The sequence below is a fragment of the Coregonus clupeaformis genome, chromosome 8 (assembly GCF_020615455.1).
Source record: "Coregonus clupeaformis isolate EN_2021a chromosome 8, ASM2061545v1, whole genome shotgun sequence".
Classification (NCBI taxonomy): domain Eukaryota; kingdom Metazoa; phylum Chordata; class Actinopteri; order Salmoniformes; family Salmonidae; genus Coregonus; species Coregonus clupeaformis.
In genome coordinates, this window is record NC_059199.1 from 33826112 (window position 1) to 33846561 (window position 20450).

A 20450-nucleotide genomic window follows, 5' to 3' on the forward strand; every position below is an offset into this window, starting at 1 on the left:
AGTAGTTAGTTACTTAATATCCTTGCAATCAAAGTGGCCTTGTGGTCTGGGAGTTTCAGCTATAAGTGTCGGGAATCCAATTGGTGACAATCAGTTTGATTGCATAATGTAAACAGACATCTTGAGTCTGTCCCTGGAATACTATTGCTCAGTTTAGGACAGAGAGGGGGTGAGGAAATAGCTCATTATCTGACATGCTCACAGTAAGATAAATATTGCCTTTGTAGTCGTTCTCTGAGAAGACCAACAACTACAATACTAGGTTACTGACACCAAGAGACTGGGGAAATTCTTGATGTTTGAAGGTCATTGGACTTGACTGCAAGTTGTCAATAACTGAAGCTAACCGAAAGAGAGCAATCCCAGGCAGCTTCTCCACAAATGAATTTCACACAGAAATAATGCTCCTTAGACACTGTTTCCACGCAAACACATTCTCATTCCATTCGTCCATTAGAAAAAAGTATTTCATGTTTATGTTTACAGTACAAAGCATTTTCTAATGAAACCTAATCCACCTCTGGCTGATAATAAATGTAACTACACGAGCAGCATGACTTTCCCTGGGGGTGTCAGTGTCACCGAGGCACGGCAACTCCGCTCTAGCCCTGTTTATGCCTCTCAGTCTGAGTCCCACTCTCATCCACGAACCAGGACTGAGGCATGGTCTGCTCCTACAGCCCAGAAGCCCATCCCTCCATTCACAGTGGACCACAGAGCCATTGACAAAGGGAACAGAAATGAGTGCACAGAAAATATATTATGGGTTTAAGGTCCATCCAACCTATTCAAATCAGAAAGCAAACGGCAGTGTTAATAAAATAATTATGTAATTACTTGCTCAGCCTGATTTGACTAGTATACAGTACAGTGCATTCAGAAAGTATTCAGACCCTTTAACTTTTTCCACATTTTGTTACGTTACAACCTTATTCTAAAATTGATTCAATTGTTCTTTTCCTCATCACAATACGCCATAATGACAAAGCAAAAACAGGTTTTTAGATTTTTTTGCAAAGAAAATAATAAAAAAATATGGAAATATCACATTTAGTATTCAGACCCTTTATTCAGTACTTTGTTGAAGCACCTTTGGCGGCGATTACAGCCTCGAGTCTTCTTGGGTATGACACTACAAGCTTGGCACACCTGTATTTGGGGAGTTTCTCCCATTCTTCTCTGCAGATCCTCTCAAGCTCTGTCAGGTTGGATGGGGAGGGTCGCTGCACAGCTATTTTCAGGTCTCTCCAGAGATGTTTGATCGGGTTCAAGTCCGGGTTCTGGCTGGGCCACTCAAGGACATTCAGAGACTTGTCCCGAAGCCACTCCTGCATTGTCTTGGCTGTGTGCTTAGGGTCGTTGTCCTGTTGGAATGTGAACCTTCGCCCCAGTCTGAGGTCCTAAGTGCTCTGGAGCAGGTTTTCATCAAGAATCTCTCTGTACTTTGCTCCGTTCATCTTTACCTCGATCCTGACTAGTCTCCCAGTCCCTGCCGCTAAAAAACATCCCCACAGCATGATGCTGCCACCACCATGCTTCACCGTATGGATGGTATTGGCCAGGTGATGAGCGGTGCCTGGTTTCCTCCAGGCGTGACGCTTGGCATTCAGGCCAAAGAGTTCAATCTTGGTTTCATCAGACCAGAGAATTTTGTTTCTCATGGTCTGAGAGTCCTTCAGGTGCCTTTTGGTAAACTGGTAAAACGGGCTGTCATGTGCCTTTTACTGAGGAGTGGCTTCCGTCTGGCCACTCTACCATAAAGGCCTGATTGGTGGAGTGCTGGAGAGATGGTTGTTCTTCTGGAAGGTTCTCCCATCTCCACAGAGGAACTCTGGAGCTCTGTCAGAGTGACCATTGGGTTCTTGGTCACCTCCCTGACCAAGGCCCTTCTCCCCCGATTGCTCAGTATGGCCGGGCAGCCAGCTCTAGGAAGAGTCTTGGTGGTTCCAAACTTCTTCTATTTAAGAATGATGGTGGCCACGGTGTTCTTGGGGACCTTCAATGCTGCAGAAATGTTTTGGTACCCTTCCCCAGATCTGTGCCTCAACACAATCCTGCTCGGAGCTCTACAGACAATTCCTTCGACCTCATGGCTTGGTTTTTGCTCTGACATGCACTGTCAACTGTGGGACCTTATATAGACAGGTGTGTGCCTTTTCAAATCATGTCCAATCAATTGAATTTACCACAGGTGGACTCCAATCAAGTTGTAGAAACAAGGATGATCAATGGAAACAGGATGCACCTGAGCTCAATTTCGAGTTTCATAGTAAAGTGTCTGAATACTTATGTAAATAAGGTATTTCTGTTTTTATTTTTAATAAATTTGCAAAAATTATCATTATGGGGTATTATGTGTAGATTGATGAGGGGAAAAATGTATTTAATCCATTTTAGAATAAGGCTGTAACGTAACAAAATGTGGGAAAAGTGAAGGGGTCTGAATGCACTGTATATAAACAAGGATTAAGATAGGAAAGTGCAAAGGGAGCAATAAAGCCAAAAAGCTTTGTGCTTCAACACTGGCATGTAATGACAACAAAAACGTGACAAAAATATGTATTTACTCCATGCCCCTAGTGCTCTTTCATTTGATCTTTGTTTGGAGACAAGCCAGCGTGCTTTTCAGCTGTGGTGGCGACAAGAGGAATGGGTCCTCCAGCCTATAGTCCTGTGGCGGTGTTGGGGGCCTGTCTATTGTCTTCTTTTCGGAGCGGCGGTTTAGTGACTGCGTCTGCAGCTCCTTCACCTCCTCCAGCACCTCCTTAGCCTGACGCCAGGAGGAGACGGCCTCCTGCAGAAGTCGCTCCGCCTCCGCCCGTCTACTCTCCAAATCACAGTCACTGAGAAGTGAGTATGCACTCTTACTATGGAGCGAGTCATTACCCTTCAGACGAGGCGAGTCAGCACTTTTCAGAGGTGAGCCGATACTCTTCAGACTTGGAGAATTCTTACCAATTATATTTGGCGAGTCCTTACCCCTCAGAATAGTATCCTTGATACGAGGTGAGTCAGAACCCTTCAGACTTGATGAGTCAAAACTTTTTGAAAAGGGTGAGCCAATTTTCTTGAGACGTGGGGAGTCAGAACCCTTCAGACTTGGCGAGTCTGTTTCCTTGAAACTGGAAGAATCAGAAACCTTCCTAAAGGGCAAGTCAGTAACCCTAAGTCGCGGAGAGTCATTACTCCTCAAATTAGGAGAGTCAGCCCTCTTTGAATGGGGTGAGTCTGTACCTTTTGAGCGGGACTTCTTGCCCTTCGTACGAAGTGAGTCTTTCCCCCTGAAACGAGGGGAGTCACTACTCTTACTGCAAGGTGAACCTGAGGCCCTGGAGTGAGGAGACTCAGAGCCTCTTAGATGATGCAAGCGGGGTGAGTCAATGCCCTTTAGATAGGGCGAGTCTAAGCCCTTTGCACGTTGCAGTTCCTCCAATCGCATTTCTTCCAGCAGTTCCTGAGCCCTCTGCATTTTCTGGGCGATAAGACTCTGCAGTGGTCCGACAGGCTGGACAGGTTCATCTGTGGGGCGAGGGTGAAGGACACCCCTGACTGGCCGTGAGGAATGGACCTTGTCCATGGAGGCGCAGCGGCTCCTACCCTGGGCACTGAACCTCTTCCCTGGTGGAGGAGTGCGGGACTGAGCCTCAAGATGGTGCGTCCGGTCCCAGGAGAGCTCACTCCCACGAGGCAGGCTGCCCGTCTTGGGTACCCTTTGGTCCTTTGTGGTGACACGGAGTTTGGAGACGTCTGTGCCAGAACGCTGACGACCTGTGGTCCGTTTGTCTAGGTCAACCCTGAAGTTATTTTCCCAGAAGCCTTCTTCCACATCTTCTGGGGTGGAGTCATCTTCCTCGTGGACAAGGTCAAGTGTCAACATTCCGTCTGAGGAGGTGCATGCCTAGGGAGAGCACAAGAGAGTTTAGCATTCAACGCAACAGACCAGGATAATCCTTACAATACAAACAGTACAATTCCTTGTTTGCCTTCCAAAAATATAATATTGACTTGGAACTGAATTATCAATGTTAGCCAAGGTAGCAACACCCACCACAGCCATGAGATGTCCCCGGGTGGGCAAGCGCCGTGCATGGGGAATCTTGGCACGATGACGTGTAGGGTGCACCAGGACACTGTCCTCTTCAATTGTGACCTATGGAGACAATCAGAAAGAGACAGAGTGATTTTTTGACAATCGGCATAACAGAAATGTATATTTGTGGAGGGAGAGTATGAGGTTGTAGATGTAATGTACAGAACATGATATACATTCGAGTACATTAGAGTACTTCACACCATTTGCTTGACACAGAGGATTCTCACAATCGGGGCAGCAGACATGCTTCAGAGTTCATTCTCACTTCTTGACAATCTCTAGCTATGGAAGATGGATTTTCACCCCATAGTGTGTGATGGGGAGTGAGCCACTGTTTGATCGAGAGCCACTGGGAAAACAGGTGGGCGTCGGCAGGGACGGAGCATTAACGAGGACTCCCGACAGAGATGGATGAGTCAAAGAGGAAACACTTCAATCTCTCATCCACGCCTGGGGAGATACAATTTACGTGTTTCCCGTATTGAAAGATGTAGACTCTGCTTTTGTCCAAATTCACCAATTTTACAGTGTGCTTAGTAACTGCAAGGTTAAATTTGTCTGGAAACCTTTTAGGGCTGGCTGTGGAGGCGTTTTGAGTTGTGGTGGTTTCATTTTAAATCATAAATGTTGCACGAGAGACACGCTAACGAGAGAGAGAAATAAGAAAAGCTCTTGAAAGCTGGGGAGAAATGAGAGCTAGCGAAATAGGGACAGGGAAAGAGAGGAGAAGAGTGACTGACCTACCTCATCAAAAATGCGGTTCTTGGCTTTGATGATGGCTGTATTGAGGGCATTGACCCACGATTCCTTCTCCTCGGGGCTAACGGCCAAAAACACAAGATTGGGCACCTGAAGAAAAAAAGGAAAGAATCAATTGATTGGTTGAAAGAAGATGGAGAAAGTTTAGGCTACTCCACCCCTTCTTCTTAAGTGTGCACTTCCACACTCCCATCATGGATTTAAAGGAATAAATTGGTGTAAGCATTGGCTGGAGGGAGAGTCGGAATGTAGCCAATGTGTGAGAGATGGAGAGGGGGACAGAAAGCTTAATGGGGCGGCTTTGCCTAAATCGCCAAGAAAAGGGGATTGTGCCTCATTAAATGCATTAACAAAGAATTATGTTAAAGATGGTTCTTATCTAGAGCAGGGTCTAAGCTGTAAACAGGAGGAAAAATCTCTGCAAAGCTCGACAGAAACAGGTAAATTGAGCACCTGCCCTCCAATTACATGCAATCTTCCCTCAAACACACACTTCCCCCTAGGATATCACACTAAGACAGTGAATAATGATGCAAAATGAACCACCAGCAGGTGCCGTACAAGAACTGCAGTGGGTCAGAAGTAAGGCTGTGATGGTCACGAAATTTCATCAGCCAGTGATTGTCAAGCAAATAACTGTCGGTCTCACGGTAATTGACCGTTAATTAACATAAAAACATTCAGCATCTCCTGGCTTCCACACATAGCCTACAAGCCACTGATGCAGACCTTTGGAACATCTACATTTTAAAAAGTCTAATAAATCCATGTAATATAGCCTACACCTTCACAATAAATCCATGATGTATCTTAGACAGGTCTAAAGAAGCATGATATGAAGTCTATTTCAAAAGAAAATAATAGTATACTCTGAGTTGTCCTTATGTTACGTCCTGATGTGGCTGTGCCAAATGGCTGTGGGCTACACTAGTTCATTTAGCAGACAAGATTTGCTTGGAATTCCGTGGCACTATTTTATATTATTTTATAGTATGAAGAATACAATTGAACAAAGCTGAATAAAATATCAATATTTTCTCCAAACGATTTGAGGGAGTGCGGCTATTCTGTGTTGAGCGGTTAAAGAAATAGGTACTCCTATATGCTTAATTTAGAGTTATTAATGTAACTGTAGTTGTTCTACAAACGTTGGGCTATATGTTTTGATTTTTTAATACATTGTAAGGCTGCATGATGAGACTAACGATGATTTGAAAAAAGTCGCTTGAAAGGCATAAGCTCTGCTTTGTTTTTTGTGCAGGCTGTACACACTTCAATAGTCTCTCACTCACAATTTGACAAGCACTTGATAATGCCTTGAATTTCACGGCGACATCCCCTTTGTGGCTGTAATGCACCCTAAAAAAAGCCATGCCTTTTGTGGCCCGGAGTGCTGTGTTGTGCCCTTCTCCCTGAGTGTGTGGCATTCCGAAGCGCCTCTCACTCACATGGCTCTCCATCACAGTGATCGGGTCTTGCTCACAGGCTACAAGTGAAGACAGACACATCGGGACGCAACTGTGCGCGTCCTTATCCAATTCCGAGGTGCATATTGAAGATATTGGAAGAACTGTCCACATTTACTTTTTGTCAGCCAACAAGATGAGTAGGCCTAACAAACAGCAAAAGCCCTAGCCTATGTCAATCTACTATCCCCCATAGTACAAAAGTTGACCTATTCTATTTTGTGCGAGAAATAAATATTCCAAACATAGTCTGGGACAGTTGTGGGGTGCAATAGATCCCAAATTAATACAACCACTAGCATAAAAAAAATGTGGCTGACGCAACAGATCAGAACGTTTAGCTTAAAATGTTGATAAACTATTAGGCTATTTCTTCACATTATAAGAGCAGCAATGCGCACATGGCAGTAATGCTTTTATTATAAAGGTGCATTTTTATGGTGAAAATTATCTTCCCCAAACTTTAAACTCACGCGCTGCTTATGTATGCCAGTTAGGCTCTAAACCCCTTGTAAAGCGGATGAATGTGCTTAATTTTAAGAAGTTATTTGGCCACTTTAGATGTGATACAAACCTTATCAAAACATATAGGCCTATGGGCTAGGCTACATGAGGTGTGCGACTATGATTAGAAAAAGTAGCAAAAAAAAGGCAGTTTCTTATGCTGGGCATCATTCACAAGTGATAGGCTAATATTGTCACCCATCAGACTTTTCTTGATTAAATCTTGTCTTTACATATACTAAATAATATCTGTGTGAAATTTGTTTTGATTTAGAATGGACCACTATCATGCACCTGTCTCGAAACAGGGGCAGCGGGAAAAAACACATAATCTATGCACTTAAATAGCGAATGGAGGACGCTTTCCTGTGGTTCATTTTCATGCCAGCCAGGTAGGCTATACTCCTGTTGTAAAGATAAACAATGTGCTTAATATTAGGAAAGTTGAGAAATAAATATAGTAGGCCTAATCTATAGAAAGCTGATGGGATCCTCTTATTTTTAGTAGAGGCCATCACTCTGTTTTCTCGCGCAATTGCATCGCCTATAGAAATGAGCTCATGAGCTCTCATTTTCGAATACATTTGCATTGATGTTAGAGTGATTAAAGGGACAATAGAGTGCTGAGTACCAGGCAGTTAGCAAGTTTGGTAGGCTACTAATGACCATCAGTATCATCAAAGCTTGGAGAAGCATAATTACCGTGACTAAATGGTCAGGTGGAATTTGACTGCCTTCATGACTCATGACAGCCGGTGTGGCGGTAATACGGTCACCGCAACAGCCCTAGTCAGAAGTGACAACTGTTGAGTGAAATCTCTGTAGGATTTGGGCGTTATAGAGATTGCCTCTTCAGAGGTAATGGGATTCTGTGGATTATGTATTTCTGGAAAAATCCACCAATCCCGGTCTGTGGTGGGGGTGTGTTAATGTCCGATCCAATGTGGCAACACAACCATATAATCTTCCAAGGAGTAAAATGAATATATTCCATCAGCTAGACAGATTTTTTGCACTAACTCTCTTGCACTGACTCTATGCACACACACTGTACTCTACCCACACACTCAGACATACTTACACTGATACCCCAACACACACATACACACACACACACATAACATGCGCACACATGCATACTGACGCCACACACACACACACTTACCACATACACTCAGTGGCCAGTTTATTAGGTACACCCATCTAGTACCGGGTCAGACAGATCCCCCTTTGCCTTCAGAACAGCCTGAATTCTTCGGAGCATGGAAACGTTGCTCAATTGGTATCAAGGGACCTAACGTGTGCCAGGAAAACATTCCCCACACCATTACACCACCGCCACCAGCCTGTACTATTGACACTAGGCAGGATGGGGCTATGGACTGATGCAGCTTACACCAAATCCTGACTCTGCCATCAGCATGACGCAACAGGAACCGGGATTCGTCGGACCAGGTGATGTTTTTCCACTCCTCAATCGTCCATTGTTGGTGATCGCGCAGCCAGGTCACCTGTGATACAAGTCAGTATTCGACGTCTGTTCATGTCTGAGGATGTCAGGAGACTACGTGGAAACTGGCCACTAGGGGCAACAGTGAGCGTTGTTACCTTCGAGTAGGTTTCGGTTTTGCTAGGGTGCTGTGGATGAGGATGGTAGATGGGCGTACCTCTGATTCCAAAGGTTGCAAGCCCAAATCCAGCGATAGAAAGTTGCTTTTGATATTCTTGTTTTAAGCCTATCCCAAACCTTAACCATCTGGAGTTAATGCCAAACCTTAAGAATTTGGAGTTAATGCCTGAACTTAACCCTAACCGTACAAATTTGGAGTTAATGCCTAAACTTAACCTTAAACACTTTGAAATTTGACGTTTGGAACAACTTCGAAATTTGACGTTTGAGAAACATGGATGAACGTCTAATTCTGACATGAGACTATGAAAGCTGGTAGAATCGTGTGCCCACTGGAGCCGATTCTTCTTGTTTTTAGCTGATAGGAGTGGAACCCGGTGTGGTCGTCTGCGGCAATAGCCCATCCGTGACAAGGACAGACGAGTTGTGCGTTCCGAGATGCCGTTCTGCACCCCACTGTTGTACTGCACCATTATTTGCCTGTTTGTGGCCAGCCTGTTAGCTTGCACGATTCTTGCCATTCTCCATCAACCTCTCATCAATGAGCTGTTTTCGCCCACAGGACTGCCACTGACTGGATGTTTTTTGTTTGTCGCACCATTCTCGGTAAACCCTAGACACTGTCGTGCATAAAAAGCCCAGGAGGCCAGCCAGTTCTGAGATAGTGGAACCGGCGCACGTGACTCACTGTCTGTAGGAGCTAACCATTTTTGTGAACTGGGTGATGTACCTAATAAACTGCCCACCGAGTGTACGCTACTGCTACTGTCAATGATCTATCCTGTTGCCTAGTCACTTTACCCCTACCAATAGCTACCTCAATTACCTCGTACCCCTGCACATCGACTCGGTACTGGTACTCCCTGTATATAGCCATGTTATTTTTACTCTTTATTGTTATTCACTGTCAAATTATTCCTCGTGCCACTATTTTTAATTTTTGTGTCTTTATCTTTAGGCTGTGGCTACGAATACAGAGTTTTCGCCAATGCCCTGCCCCCGCCCGCCCCTCCTGAAACCTCTTTCTTAAGGTTTCTGTTTGTGTCGTGCTTATGTATGCAATACCGACAACAAAGTTTGTACATGTTGATAATGTATTTTGTGTAAAACATATAAATAGCTGCATGTAGCCTACTCCCCTCCTGAAAAAATAACATGAAATCCAGCTTATGCTTACTGAGGCATGGAATGCAATAGTTCAAACAGTTTTGTGTACAACATGAAGTTTGTAGGCTACACTATTGACCAGACAAAGGCGATCAAAGACGGGGACCAGCAGCGAATCACTCAGCACAGCAGCTACATAGGAAGCGAAGTGGGCACAGCAGAAAACAAGGTCTGAGGTTAACACAGGCTTAGGAGATCTTATACGTTTTGTTTTATGAGATAATATCAGTCAGTTAACATGACCTTTATGAATTATGAAGCCTTAATGTGCTTTTTTTTATTACATAAATGCTTCAAGATCTCCTAAGCCTGTGTTTACCACATACCTTATTTTCGACCATTGATTTTCCCATAGGCTTTTATTTTATTTGTATTTTTAGGGGGTAGATCACCTTTAATATTGCAGATAGATTGTTGCTTCCATCAATGTAATTGTCTGCATCACTTCCAATCCCCCATATATTTATTTGCAAATATATACACTACCAGTCAAAGGTTTCCTTTATTACTTTTTAACCCTACCACCCCTACCCTAATTGGAGTAAACTAGTGAACAACATCGCTTAGGACTCTACTTCCAGCTTATACATCCTATATACATTTTATGGACAATTATTTTGTTTGTTTTTACTCCTGTCCTTCCTCTACCCTCAACCTCTCCCATCTATTTCTGATGTCCATCCGGTTTGATTTTTAGTTGCCATATCTTTCAAACTGTGCTCTTTCACAAAAGTTCTTAACCTATAACCTATATACGTTTTACGGACACAGTATGTTTTACATTAGTTATGTTGTTGTAATTATTTGTTATTAGTCCCAACCTTCAGCTCCATTCAACCCCTCCCATCTATCTCTCATCCATATTGGATTTCTATTTGCCATATATTTTTCAACTGTGCTTTTTTTTCTTTCAACTATTTTTCAAAGTTCTGAACCTTTCTATTCTCATTGTTTCTACAGATTGAAAATAAACATTTTTGTTAAAAGTATTATTATATTATTTATCAATTGACTATGACTTTTCAGATCACCCAGTAGTGCTATCTGCAGGGTTAGCTCCAGGTAAATATTGCAATTCTTCAGCCATTCCTGGACCTGTGACCAAAAACAAGCTACATATGGACATTACCAAAACAAATGATCTAATGATTCTGTCTCTTCGCAGCAAAATCTGCAGAGATGGGAAGGTTGTATCCCCCATATAAATAACATTCTATTGGTTGCAAGAATTTTGTATAATAATTTAAATTAAGTTTAGAATCCGGCGTCGTTTTGCGTATCAGTTCATAAATCATGTGCCATGGAATTGGTACGTCAAAAATCTCTTCCCAACTATTTTGTAATCTATATGGGACGGCTGTCAATTTTTTGGTCCTTAAATTAAACTGGTATACTTTTTTATTTATCACAATTTTCTTTAACCAATTATGGTCTTTAATGCAGGGCCGACAGACAAGTTCCTTACTTTTCCCCCCTTCCACATTCCTCTTCCATTTTTGCGGTAACGCTGCAATTAGTTGGTTGTAATTGTTGTTAGCTGCATGTGCGACATAACTCCACCAGTCCTACCTATGATATCATTTACGAAGATTATATCTTTATTAAACATTTTTTCAAAAAATAATGTTTTTTTTATCAATTAGTATATTTGAGTTTAACCACAATATTTGTTGTATTATTTGTTCTGTTGTTTCTGGTGGATGAAATTGAAATTGCAACCAACTTTCTATGGCTTGTTTTAGAAATAGTGATATTTGGGAGATTATTTCCTTTTCAAATAACTGAAAGTGAGAGGTTGTAATCTGAATAAAGGGAAAAAGGACATTCTTGAACATAGGATTTTCTCATAGGCTTTGTCAAATGAAGCATGGTGAATTAGTGCCTAGAAAAGAAGCCATTACTATTTCTCTCTATTGGGATACAAAAACTTAGTACCGTAGCCACTGCATTGTTGGAAAAGGACTCGTAAGTAAGTATTTCACTGTTATTTACACCTGTTGTATACGAAACGTGACAAATACAATTTGATTGATTTGATTTGAACTTGTACTGTATGTTTCATACTCTCTCTTTACAGAAAACCACAAACTATGTCTGATGATAGGCTTGCCTCAAGTTTCAGTTTTCAGTAAAAGAAAACTTCTCAGTGCATTTTCAGCTAAAATCAACACCTGCAGTAAGGGCTTTCCACTGAGGCCTACACACCCCAGGCCCTGCTGAGCCTCCTTGCCTGACTCCTTCACTCTCCCTGGGCAGAAGGACTCACCGTATTCCCAGGCTGCTTGCAGCGGAGCAGGGTGAACCTGCTGTGGTTCTTCTTACTGCGGCTCTTAGCCTTGCGCAGCTCCTCAGAGCGTTCGTAGTCAGCCAGGTCAAATAACTCCTGGACTTTCCTCTCATCCTTCACCTAGAAACACACAGAGAAAACAGTAAGTAGTTACAACTCAGGTCTATACAGATGTGCAAGATGGCACTGGCAAATGTCAATTTGTTTTTAACCTTAAACCACCTGTCTACCACAAAAACACACATGCACACACACACATATACACACACACACACACACACACACACACACACACATATACACACACACACACAGAGAGAGAGAGAGCAACCTACTGTGCATTACAGCAGGACATCTTGAGTTTAACCCAAGGGAAAATACTAATTACCACTCTCTGTTATACTGCAGCTTTCAACAACCACGGTGCATTCATATCATCCATTATTTTAGGATGTTAATGAGGTTTCAAATGAAATTATCTGGTATATCAGGCCTTAAATGCCCATACAGAAGCTATTCTGTAGGTGTAATGAAGGTCTTTTTAGGATAAGTCCAAATGTCTATAAAAAAAATCCATTACAGGCCTGACATCAGAATGTTACCATGTTATGATCATACTTTTACCCAGAGCATCGAAAGATGTGTTTATTTTCAAAAACCAGCTTCCCAATGCCGCCATTGTTCCTGTGCTACTCCCCTGCCTCCTATTATTGGTCTCGTGGCCCCGCAGCAAAGTATCTAATTTAAACGCAGATCAATTCTAATCAACAGCACTGGGGCAGAGACATCGACCCCTCCATTCAGCCTGACAGGCCATACAACCTCAAGAGTGGTGGGACCTCCCAGAGGGCCTCATTAGCTTCTACACACCAACGGGGTCATTGGGGGTCATGGTGTGTGTGTGTGTGTGTTTGGAGGTGTTGGGAGTTGGTTATTGACATGAATACAAGCCTATGTGTAGGTCTATTGTGAGAACCTAAGGAGACGCAGAGAGACAAGGTTGAACGCCATTGGTACACACAGCAATGGTGTGTGTGGTTGGATGTGAGTGTGTGTTGGGAAAGTGGAGGGGTGTTCCACTTTCATCTTGATGCATAGAGCTTTTCCACAGCAACAGAGCCGTGCATCAGAGGAATCTTCCAACGTTAGAAAGAGACACGGAGCAACTCAGAGAGTTTCTGTGATCAAAGAAACAACCACATACGGTATAATTAAATAATGTGTCGCAGCCTAGTATCAACCACCATTAACCCACTTGCAGCCTGAAATGCCCTTCTTAGGGCTGTTATTATTTGTGTGCTAAATTTGACCATTTGTCTTTTAATTTCATTGAGGAACTTTATTATGCTTGGCGATACACTAAATGGGGACAATACATACATCAAAGTGTAGTCCAATTTCTTCCTGACAAAACACAGATCCAAACTGTGTCCCACCGCATGCTGCTACATCTTCATTAACCACCCAAATTGCATTTAAAATGTAAACGATAAACATGAGCTGTATGTGTGTGCGTGCATGTCTGCATCGTGTGTGTGTGAGAGAGAGGGAGGCTCACAACTATAATATGGGGCAAAAGAAGCCCTGAGGATCCATTCTGGAACCCCCACCATCCCATCAATATTTCAATCCCCTCCTGCTACGTATATGGAAAAGCAGAGTTGGGGGTGGTAGTGGGGGTAAAATACCCACCACTAAGAATAACCCAGTAACATACAGCCCTGAAACGCAAAGATCGAGAAAGTCTATACTAGCCGGTGGCAGCCCATCAAACAGTACTGTGCGAGGGAAAAACCTAGAGCGAATGGAAAGGCAATGTCCGATTGGTCACACTCCAAAATCTGGTTGACATGCTGTTAATACCCTGTAATCAAGTCCTAGAGGGTTTTATGTTTATATAAACCAGGTTGGAATTAAGAGGGGAAGTGGATTAAAAGCATATTTTCAATCACTGCGGAAAATGTGATGTAGTTTAAAGCTGGGGAGTTTAAAGAGGCTGGTTTATTTATAATATAATACTATAAATATAATATTCCCCAGAACTGACCAGTAGGCTTTCCTGAAATAACTAGTTTGGAAATCTAAACCACATTTGTTACATTGACCATGTGATATGCTCCCGAGTGGCGCAGTGGTCTAACGAGTGGCGCAGTGGTCCCACTAGAGATCCTGGTTCGTATCCAGGCTCTGTCGTAGCCGGCCGCGACCGGGAGACCCATGGGGCGGCGCACAATTGGTCCAGGGTTGGGGAGGGAATGGTCGGCAGGGATGTAGCTCAGTTGGTAGAGCATGGCGTTTGCAACGCCAGGGTTGTGGGTTCGATTCCCATGGGGGCCAGTATGAAAAAATTAAATATCAAAAAATAATGTATGCACTCGCTAACTGTAAGTCACTCTGGATAAGAGCGTCAGCTAAATGACTAAAATGTAAATGTAAATATGCTTGACCAGTCATCTTGCACTATTTCCAAATTACTTACGGGTTTCACTAACAACCCAGTTCTCCACTGATCACATTGATCGATTGGACCAGTAACAACACTTGTGTGGTCCTTGACCAATTTTAGAGGTGTGTTAGTCCAATTTTATGCTAAGCTCCTCCAGTCACAGGGTTTCTCTATCAATCACAAAACTTTGTCACCGATGTTATGCCAATCACATTGCAACAGTATCTGTAAGCTACATCAATCACAAAGATCTTGACCAACTACAAAACACATGTCCAACTGCGTCACCACATTTCTTTAATGCATGGCCTAAAATATTACCTCAAGTACCACCTGGCCTTGGTCATAGAGTATCTGATGAATACAAGCTTCACTCTCTTGCTCTAAATCCTGTTTTGTTTGAGTGTTCTCTTTCATATGCCGTGCACATCACCATTGAAAACCATAAAGACCTCTCTCTCTATATATATAAACATAGGTGGAAATCCCATCAATTATTCACATAGATCATTGATTGAGTGCTTGAGTAGAAGCACGTGGAGCATTCTACAGGAGCATCTCTGTCTGCACGTGTAAAGCCTCCTATCATCACAAGACTAGAGAAGAGAACAGAGAGTGCTCATATAAAAGTTGTATGATGTGTGTATGATTGTACTCCTGAGTGGCGCAGTGGTCTAAGGCACTGCATCGCAGAGCTAACTGTGCCACTAGAGATCCTGGTTCGAATCCAGGCTCTGTCTCCGCCGGCCGCGACCGGGAGACTCATGGGCGGCGCACAATTGGCCCAGGGGAGGGAATGGCAGGCAGGGATGTAGCTCAGTTGATAGAGCATGGCGTTTGCAACGCCAGGGTTGTGGGTTCGATTCCCACGGGGGGCCAGTATAAAAAAAAATATGTATTCACTAACTGTAAGTTGCTCTGGATAAGAGCGTCTGCTAAATGACTAAAATGTAAGGTAAATGTGTGTAACCTGCAGCCAATAGCACAGCTGTACGATGAGAGCAGAGCAATATACAGGGTTGATATCATCGGAGCAGAGACAGAACACACACCTCCATAACATACACTCTCAGCACACGGACACGCATCTCATTCTCAACTATGACAACATACTGTACACTTTTCACACACAACACATGGCCTTCTATGGAAGAACAGACCTCACTGTAACACACACATCTATGCAGTTCCTGTGTTGTGTACTGCATGTTCTTGTAGCACCATGACTGTCTGGGCAATGGCTCTGTAGCCTATTATGGTAAGCTTGAGCTGACGATGATCAAAGTAATTCAAAATCCTGGTTTTCCACAGATTTTCATTGTGAGCAGTAGCTGAGTCCGCATTTTACAACAAATACACCGCAGTTACCGGGCTCTTTGAGATGATGAAACCTTTAATGATATCTTGACATTTTCAACATAAAAATACTGTAGCTGTTCCCTGAGTCATTTCCCCTGACACTGCTAAGTAACCGCGAGGCAATGAAATTCAATAGTCTTCAAATTATATTTATGTTCTGCGCCGGGGTCTCGTGGTAGCGCTGCCGACCTCCAGACTATATGCCCTCCAGCCGCAGAAGTTCTCTCTCTGAATTTCCCTCTAAAATATCACCACCCTTTTCTCCTTCACAATAAAAACATCAAAAAGATAAGACAGGAGAACAGATAGATACATATTTGCGCTCTTATTTGTGGTCAAAGTATGAAGTAAATTTGAATAATCTGGGGTAGTACAGAGTAACGTCACCAGTAGTTAACTTCTCAGAGTCCCAGTTGCATGGTTGCAAATCCTCATATGATAATCTCTCACACATCGAACTGCTTAGAGGTAATAGAACAGTATACCTGCTTGCTGTCCTTCCCCGAGTTTATGTAGCTAATCTTATGAGTCAGCAGACAATTGGATATGCCAGCTTGCACACTCATGCCACAATTCAATCAATTGCAGATAAAATTAAACCGCAATGTTGGTCATGTATTAACGCAAGTGTTTAACACATCTAACTCGCTAACAACATGATAGCACTCAACGTCTATAAGCCATTACATCAAACTCAAATACGGGACTCAACAGGAAAATGAAAAGATTATCCCGGGCCTCAAGAGGCCGTTCGGCTGTAGTCACGCTGAGTGTCGAAGATACAAAAGCCTCAGTGTTCATCTTAGCCTTCTGGCCTACTTCATGAACAGCGTGCTTGTCTTTTCAAAGTGCCATTTGAATAATGCACCACCATTAATCAAGTGGTTAAGAAGTTGAAGCAGAGCACATAACACGCACAAGTACCCGCAGGTCAAATAGTTCTCACTGGGGGTGCAGTTACCTTCACCTGACAAATAGCTAGCACGCCACTTACCAATATACATATAAAAATGGCCCCTTAACAAAAATCGAATTGTAGGTGTAGAACGACCCATAGGTGCATTACATAACATAACTATAACATCCAACAAATTACAGAGCATGTGTGAGAGACACGATAAAGAGAGAAAGAAAGAGAACTAACGTTAACTACGCTGAATTGATGCGTTCTGTTCCACAGGTGAGGATGGTAATGGCATTACAAAGCAACTGAACCTCAGCGGAGCGTGTGTGTGTGTATGTGTATGAGGTAGGGTTGAGGGGTGGAGGCATTGGGTGCTTGGGGATCCTCAGGCACAGCGAGAGGCGCAGCTGCGTTAGCCATGGTCTTTTGAGTTTCTGACACATGTTTGTTGCTCATCCAGCAGGCTGTAAGGGAGCTGGGCACAGAAGAAGAAATACTTTAAACTCTGGTTCTAAAATTATCGGGGAAACTGGCATTGCGTGCTGCTGGAGCCCTGAGTCCCACTCACTCTTTCATTAAAGCAATAGAGATATGCAGCCCCTAATGTGGAACTTTCATTCGCTGTTCTGGGAATCCTTTCTAGGAATCATTTGAAGGGCATTATTCAGCTTTCAGAAAGACCTGTGCCCCCTCAGCTGTCAGTAGCGTTTATCTCCATGGTTACTGCTTGTGGGAGGAGTATTGAAACAGCGATATCAAACAGAATCTCAAACAGCCCCCCCCAAAAAAAAAGAGAATGCAGAAATGGGGGGTATGATTCTGTCCATGCCCGTTCTATGCCCTGTCCATGCCCTGTCCATGGTGATGGTTCAGTGCCTTTCGACAGAATACAGTAGATGAAGGGTGTGAATTCGCTACAGCTTAAGGTTTAACATCTAGGTTATTTGATCTCGAAACTTGTACTGATAATGAGGCTGTCCACTGGAACCTTTCATGTGATAAAAGCACTTGGACATAAGCCTACTTTCAGCCAAACAAAATAGTTATCTTTCTACGCCATGGCCAACACCTGTTGTTTTATTGTAATGGAAAGAATTCTAAATTTGCCTAGTTGAATCAACGTTGTTTCCACAACATTTAAATGAAATTATGTTCAACCGATGTGGAATAGATGTTGAACCGTCTGTGCCCAGTGGGTATTTTGTTGACCTCAAAAGTTGGCCACGTTTGAGCCAGTGAAAGTAATCCGAATTCAGCACATCATTATTTGTGCTTGCATGGTGAATAGATTTGACAATTTAGCATATTTATTTTCAACAGCCAAGGAAATTCAGTTAGATTTTTTCCCTTTCCATGGCGACCCTAGCCTCGATTTCCTGACTTCTAACATCTGGCTATTCAAAACTAAAGGACCCTTGGTTAAATTTGTTGTTGGAAACAACAGACCAAGAGCTGAAAGCCCAGGTGTAGGTTACATGCAAGGCTATTTTCTCAAAACAAGTTCCTCAGAACTCTGAAACCCAAGATGTCCTTCCACGGCTAAAAAGTTAAATCCATGTTTGCTGTCAAAGCTGTCATCTTAATGGTGCATCTTAAACAGGCTATGTGGTATTTGTAGTTCATTGGCTTTCAACTGTGTGGCAGATTGACAGACAGACACATACGCAGAAACACACACACAAAAGCATCTCTACTGAGGCAAGCTGAGCCTGCAACAAAGGAAACCTGAACTGTCTAAGGCAGTACAGGCAAACTAAATCAAATGTTCATATGTACCCACACACAAGCACAGTCCTGTACACGCACGCGCACGCACGCGCGCACGCACACACACACACACACACACACACAGGCAGTTTAACAATTTAAAGTACAGGTGTGTGCGCCCACTGTAGGCATAGACACAATTATAGTCTACACATGCTATTGGAGGTAAAAGAGAAGTCCATACCTCTTTTTCGGAGATGTACAGATGGTCTCCTCTCAGTATCACGAAACGGTTTTTCCATATTTCCCTAAAAATCCCTTTGCCACAGAACTTGCGGATCCAGCCGACTTTGTCTGACTGCGATGACAGCTGGTTGACATCTTGAGGACCCTGCATGTTAAAAGTGGAATAAATCCGTTAAAACCTAGTTTAGCTTACATAATAAGATGTTCTTGAGAGTACTGAGATAATAAGAGCTCTTTCAAAGGCAAATGCCTTTTCAATCTCAGCCTCAGTAAGACATGGCAACTATGAGTCTCCTAGCGTCTTTTCCCAAAAATGATAACGGTGCGCTCTTCCGTGCGTAACATTTAATTGCAGGTCTTATACCATCCAGGGTGTGGCAAATAAAATATCTGAAAGCTACCAACCGATACAGCGCAACCGGCATCTGGCACACTAGTGAAAAGAAAACACATTGTCCTCTTCACTGGAAGATCGATGACGTATGTTGAGGAAATTCGTGTAATGGCACACAAGCACACTGATAGCTACACATGATTGAATGTGTAACGCGTGAGGTGCCAAACGACCGTTGTTTAGGAACTGTAGGCTATCAAATCTTGTGATATAGACAATGTGTGTGATATAGCCGAGAATGTGTGCTGTGGTGTCAAAGCGCGCATAATGCCCGATTCTGGGCATATTGCCAGTTATATCCATGAAAATGTATAGCCTAATGCAAAGAGGCATGTCAAAAAACGTGCACCCAATACTTGAAGAAAAAAGCAATATCTTACCCGTTTGGCTAAATTGCTCTTCTTCATGATGACAATCACTTTTGTGGATGTGAGCCAGGGAGTTCCTCCAGTTTCAAGTATTTTCCTTTCTTTCTATTAATATATATTTTTTATTGCATAAACTGTCTTTCCCTTTCTTTTTTCCCCTCTTCTACTGCCCAACCTGTCGTAATAACAGTTTATATTCTTAATTCCGATGATGCGGTCAGTTCGTGCACTGTCCGTTATTACGAGACGGTGGCATCGTCCCTCCACCTCTGTAGGTAGGCTACACTGATCTCGAACAAGCGGGCTGAAAGGGTATTCCCGTTATTTTAGGGCTCGACAGCTCCATTTATTGCTCTGTCGGCGTGATGTCACCAAGACGGCTGATGTCAAATTGCTCTTATGTTTGGAAAATAGAAGAGCAAGGTTCAGTTGAGAGGAAGCCAACTCAAAATCCATAACCTGCCCATATAGGGGCCTATAAACAAAAATCCACAATTGATATCATTATGAGAACGATTTTATATGCCAATATTGATTTTCAATAGAACCTATACATTCTTGTAATGATTAGGCCTAATAGATTTATCCATAAAAACAATATTTCAATTTGAATCATATTACAGAGGGGAAGGTGAGTATTTGGGGACCACAATATAAATATAATCTATTCTTTATATTCTCTTTCTAGAAGACCACAAAGTTTTATCTCATGTTGGAGATGTTTAACTTATTGTTACATGCACCCCAGACAGTAGGCTTGTAGTTATGTCATCTATTTCTTAACTATTTTCAGCTTCTGCATTAAGCTGCTCAGAGCACAAACTCTGAGCCTTTTCCTGATCCCTAGATCTCTCAGAACACACAGCCAGAATCTCCAGGGGATGCACCCGGACTGTGGAGTTGCTGCTGTGTTATGGTGAACAGGGTCTTGCTCATTAGGCAGCAAAATGAAGAAAATTCATTTAAAGTGGGAGAGTACAATAAGAAACGCTCATTTCGGTTCCCCGTTGAAAACACTTTCTGTTGTATTCCTTATGGACATAACCCAAGCAATGCTGGTTGTTGTTGTGGATGATTAGAGGATCTGATTTGGGGGTGGCGATGGGGGGTATGGAGAGGC

The 20450-nt window shown here is 42.9% G+C and overlaps 1 protein-coding gene across 1 annotated transcript; it reads right to left on the reverse strand.

Moving 5' to 3' along the window:
• Positions 1-2393: 2393 nt before the first annotated feature.
• On the reverse strand, positions 2394-19614 carry LOC121572858 (pleckstrin homology domain-containing family O member 1-A-like). The gene is made up of 6 exons (XM_041884889.2): positions 19343-19614; positions 18567-18713; positions 11886-12026; positions 4838-4942; positions 4049-4150; positions 2394-3898 (listed from the first exon to the last, which is right to left on the reverse strand). Exons 1-6 carry the CDS (start codon positions 19367-19369, stop codon positions 2588-2590), a joined length of 1833 nt encoding a protein of 610 aa, XP_041740823.1. The 5' UTR covers positions 19370-19614; the 3' UTR covers positions 2394-2587.
• Between the last annotated feature and the right edge of the window lie 836 nt (positions 19615-20450).

Bases quoted from the DNA above. Each gene is read 5' to 3' on its own strand.
- LOC121572858 (XM_041884889.2), bottom strand. From the start codon at position 19,369: ATGAAGAAGAGCAATTTAGCCAAACGG. The intron at 12,027-18,566 runs GTATGGACTTCT...GTGTGTTTCTAG, and splicing joins TGTACATCTCCGAAAAAGAG to GTGAAGGATGAGAGGAAAGT. The intron at 4,151-4,837 runs GTAGGTCAGTCA...TTGTCTCCATAG, and splicing joins AGAACCGCATTTTTGATGAG to GTCACAATTGAAGAGGACAG.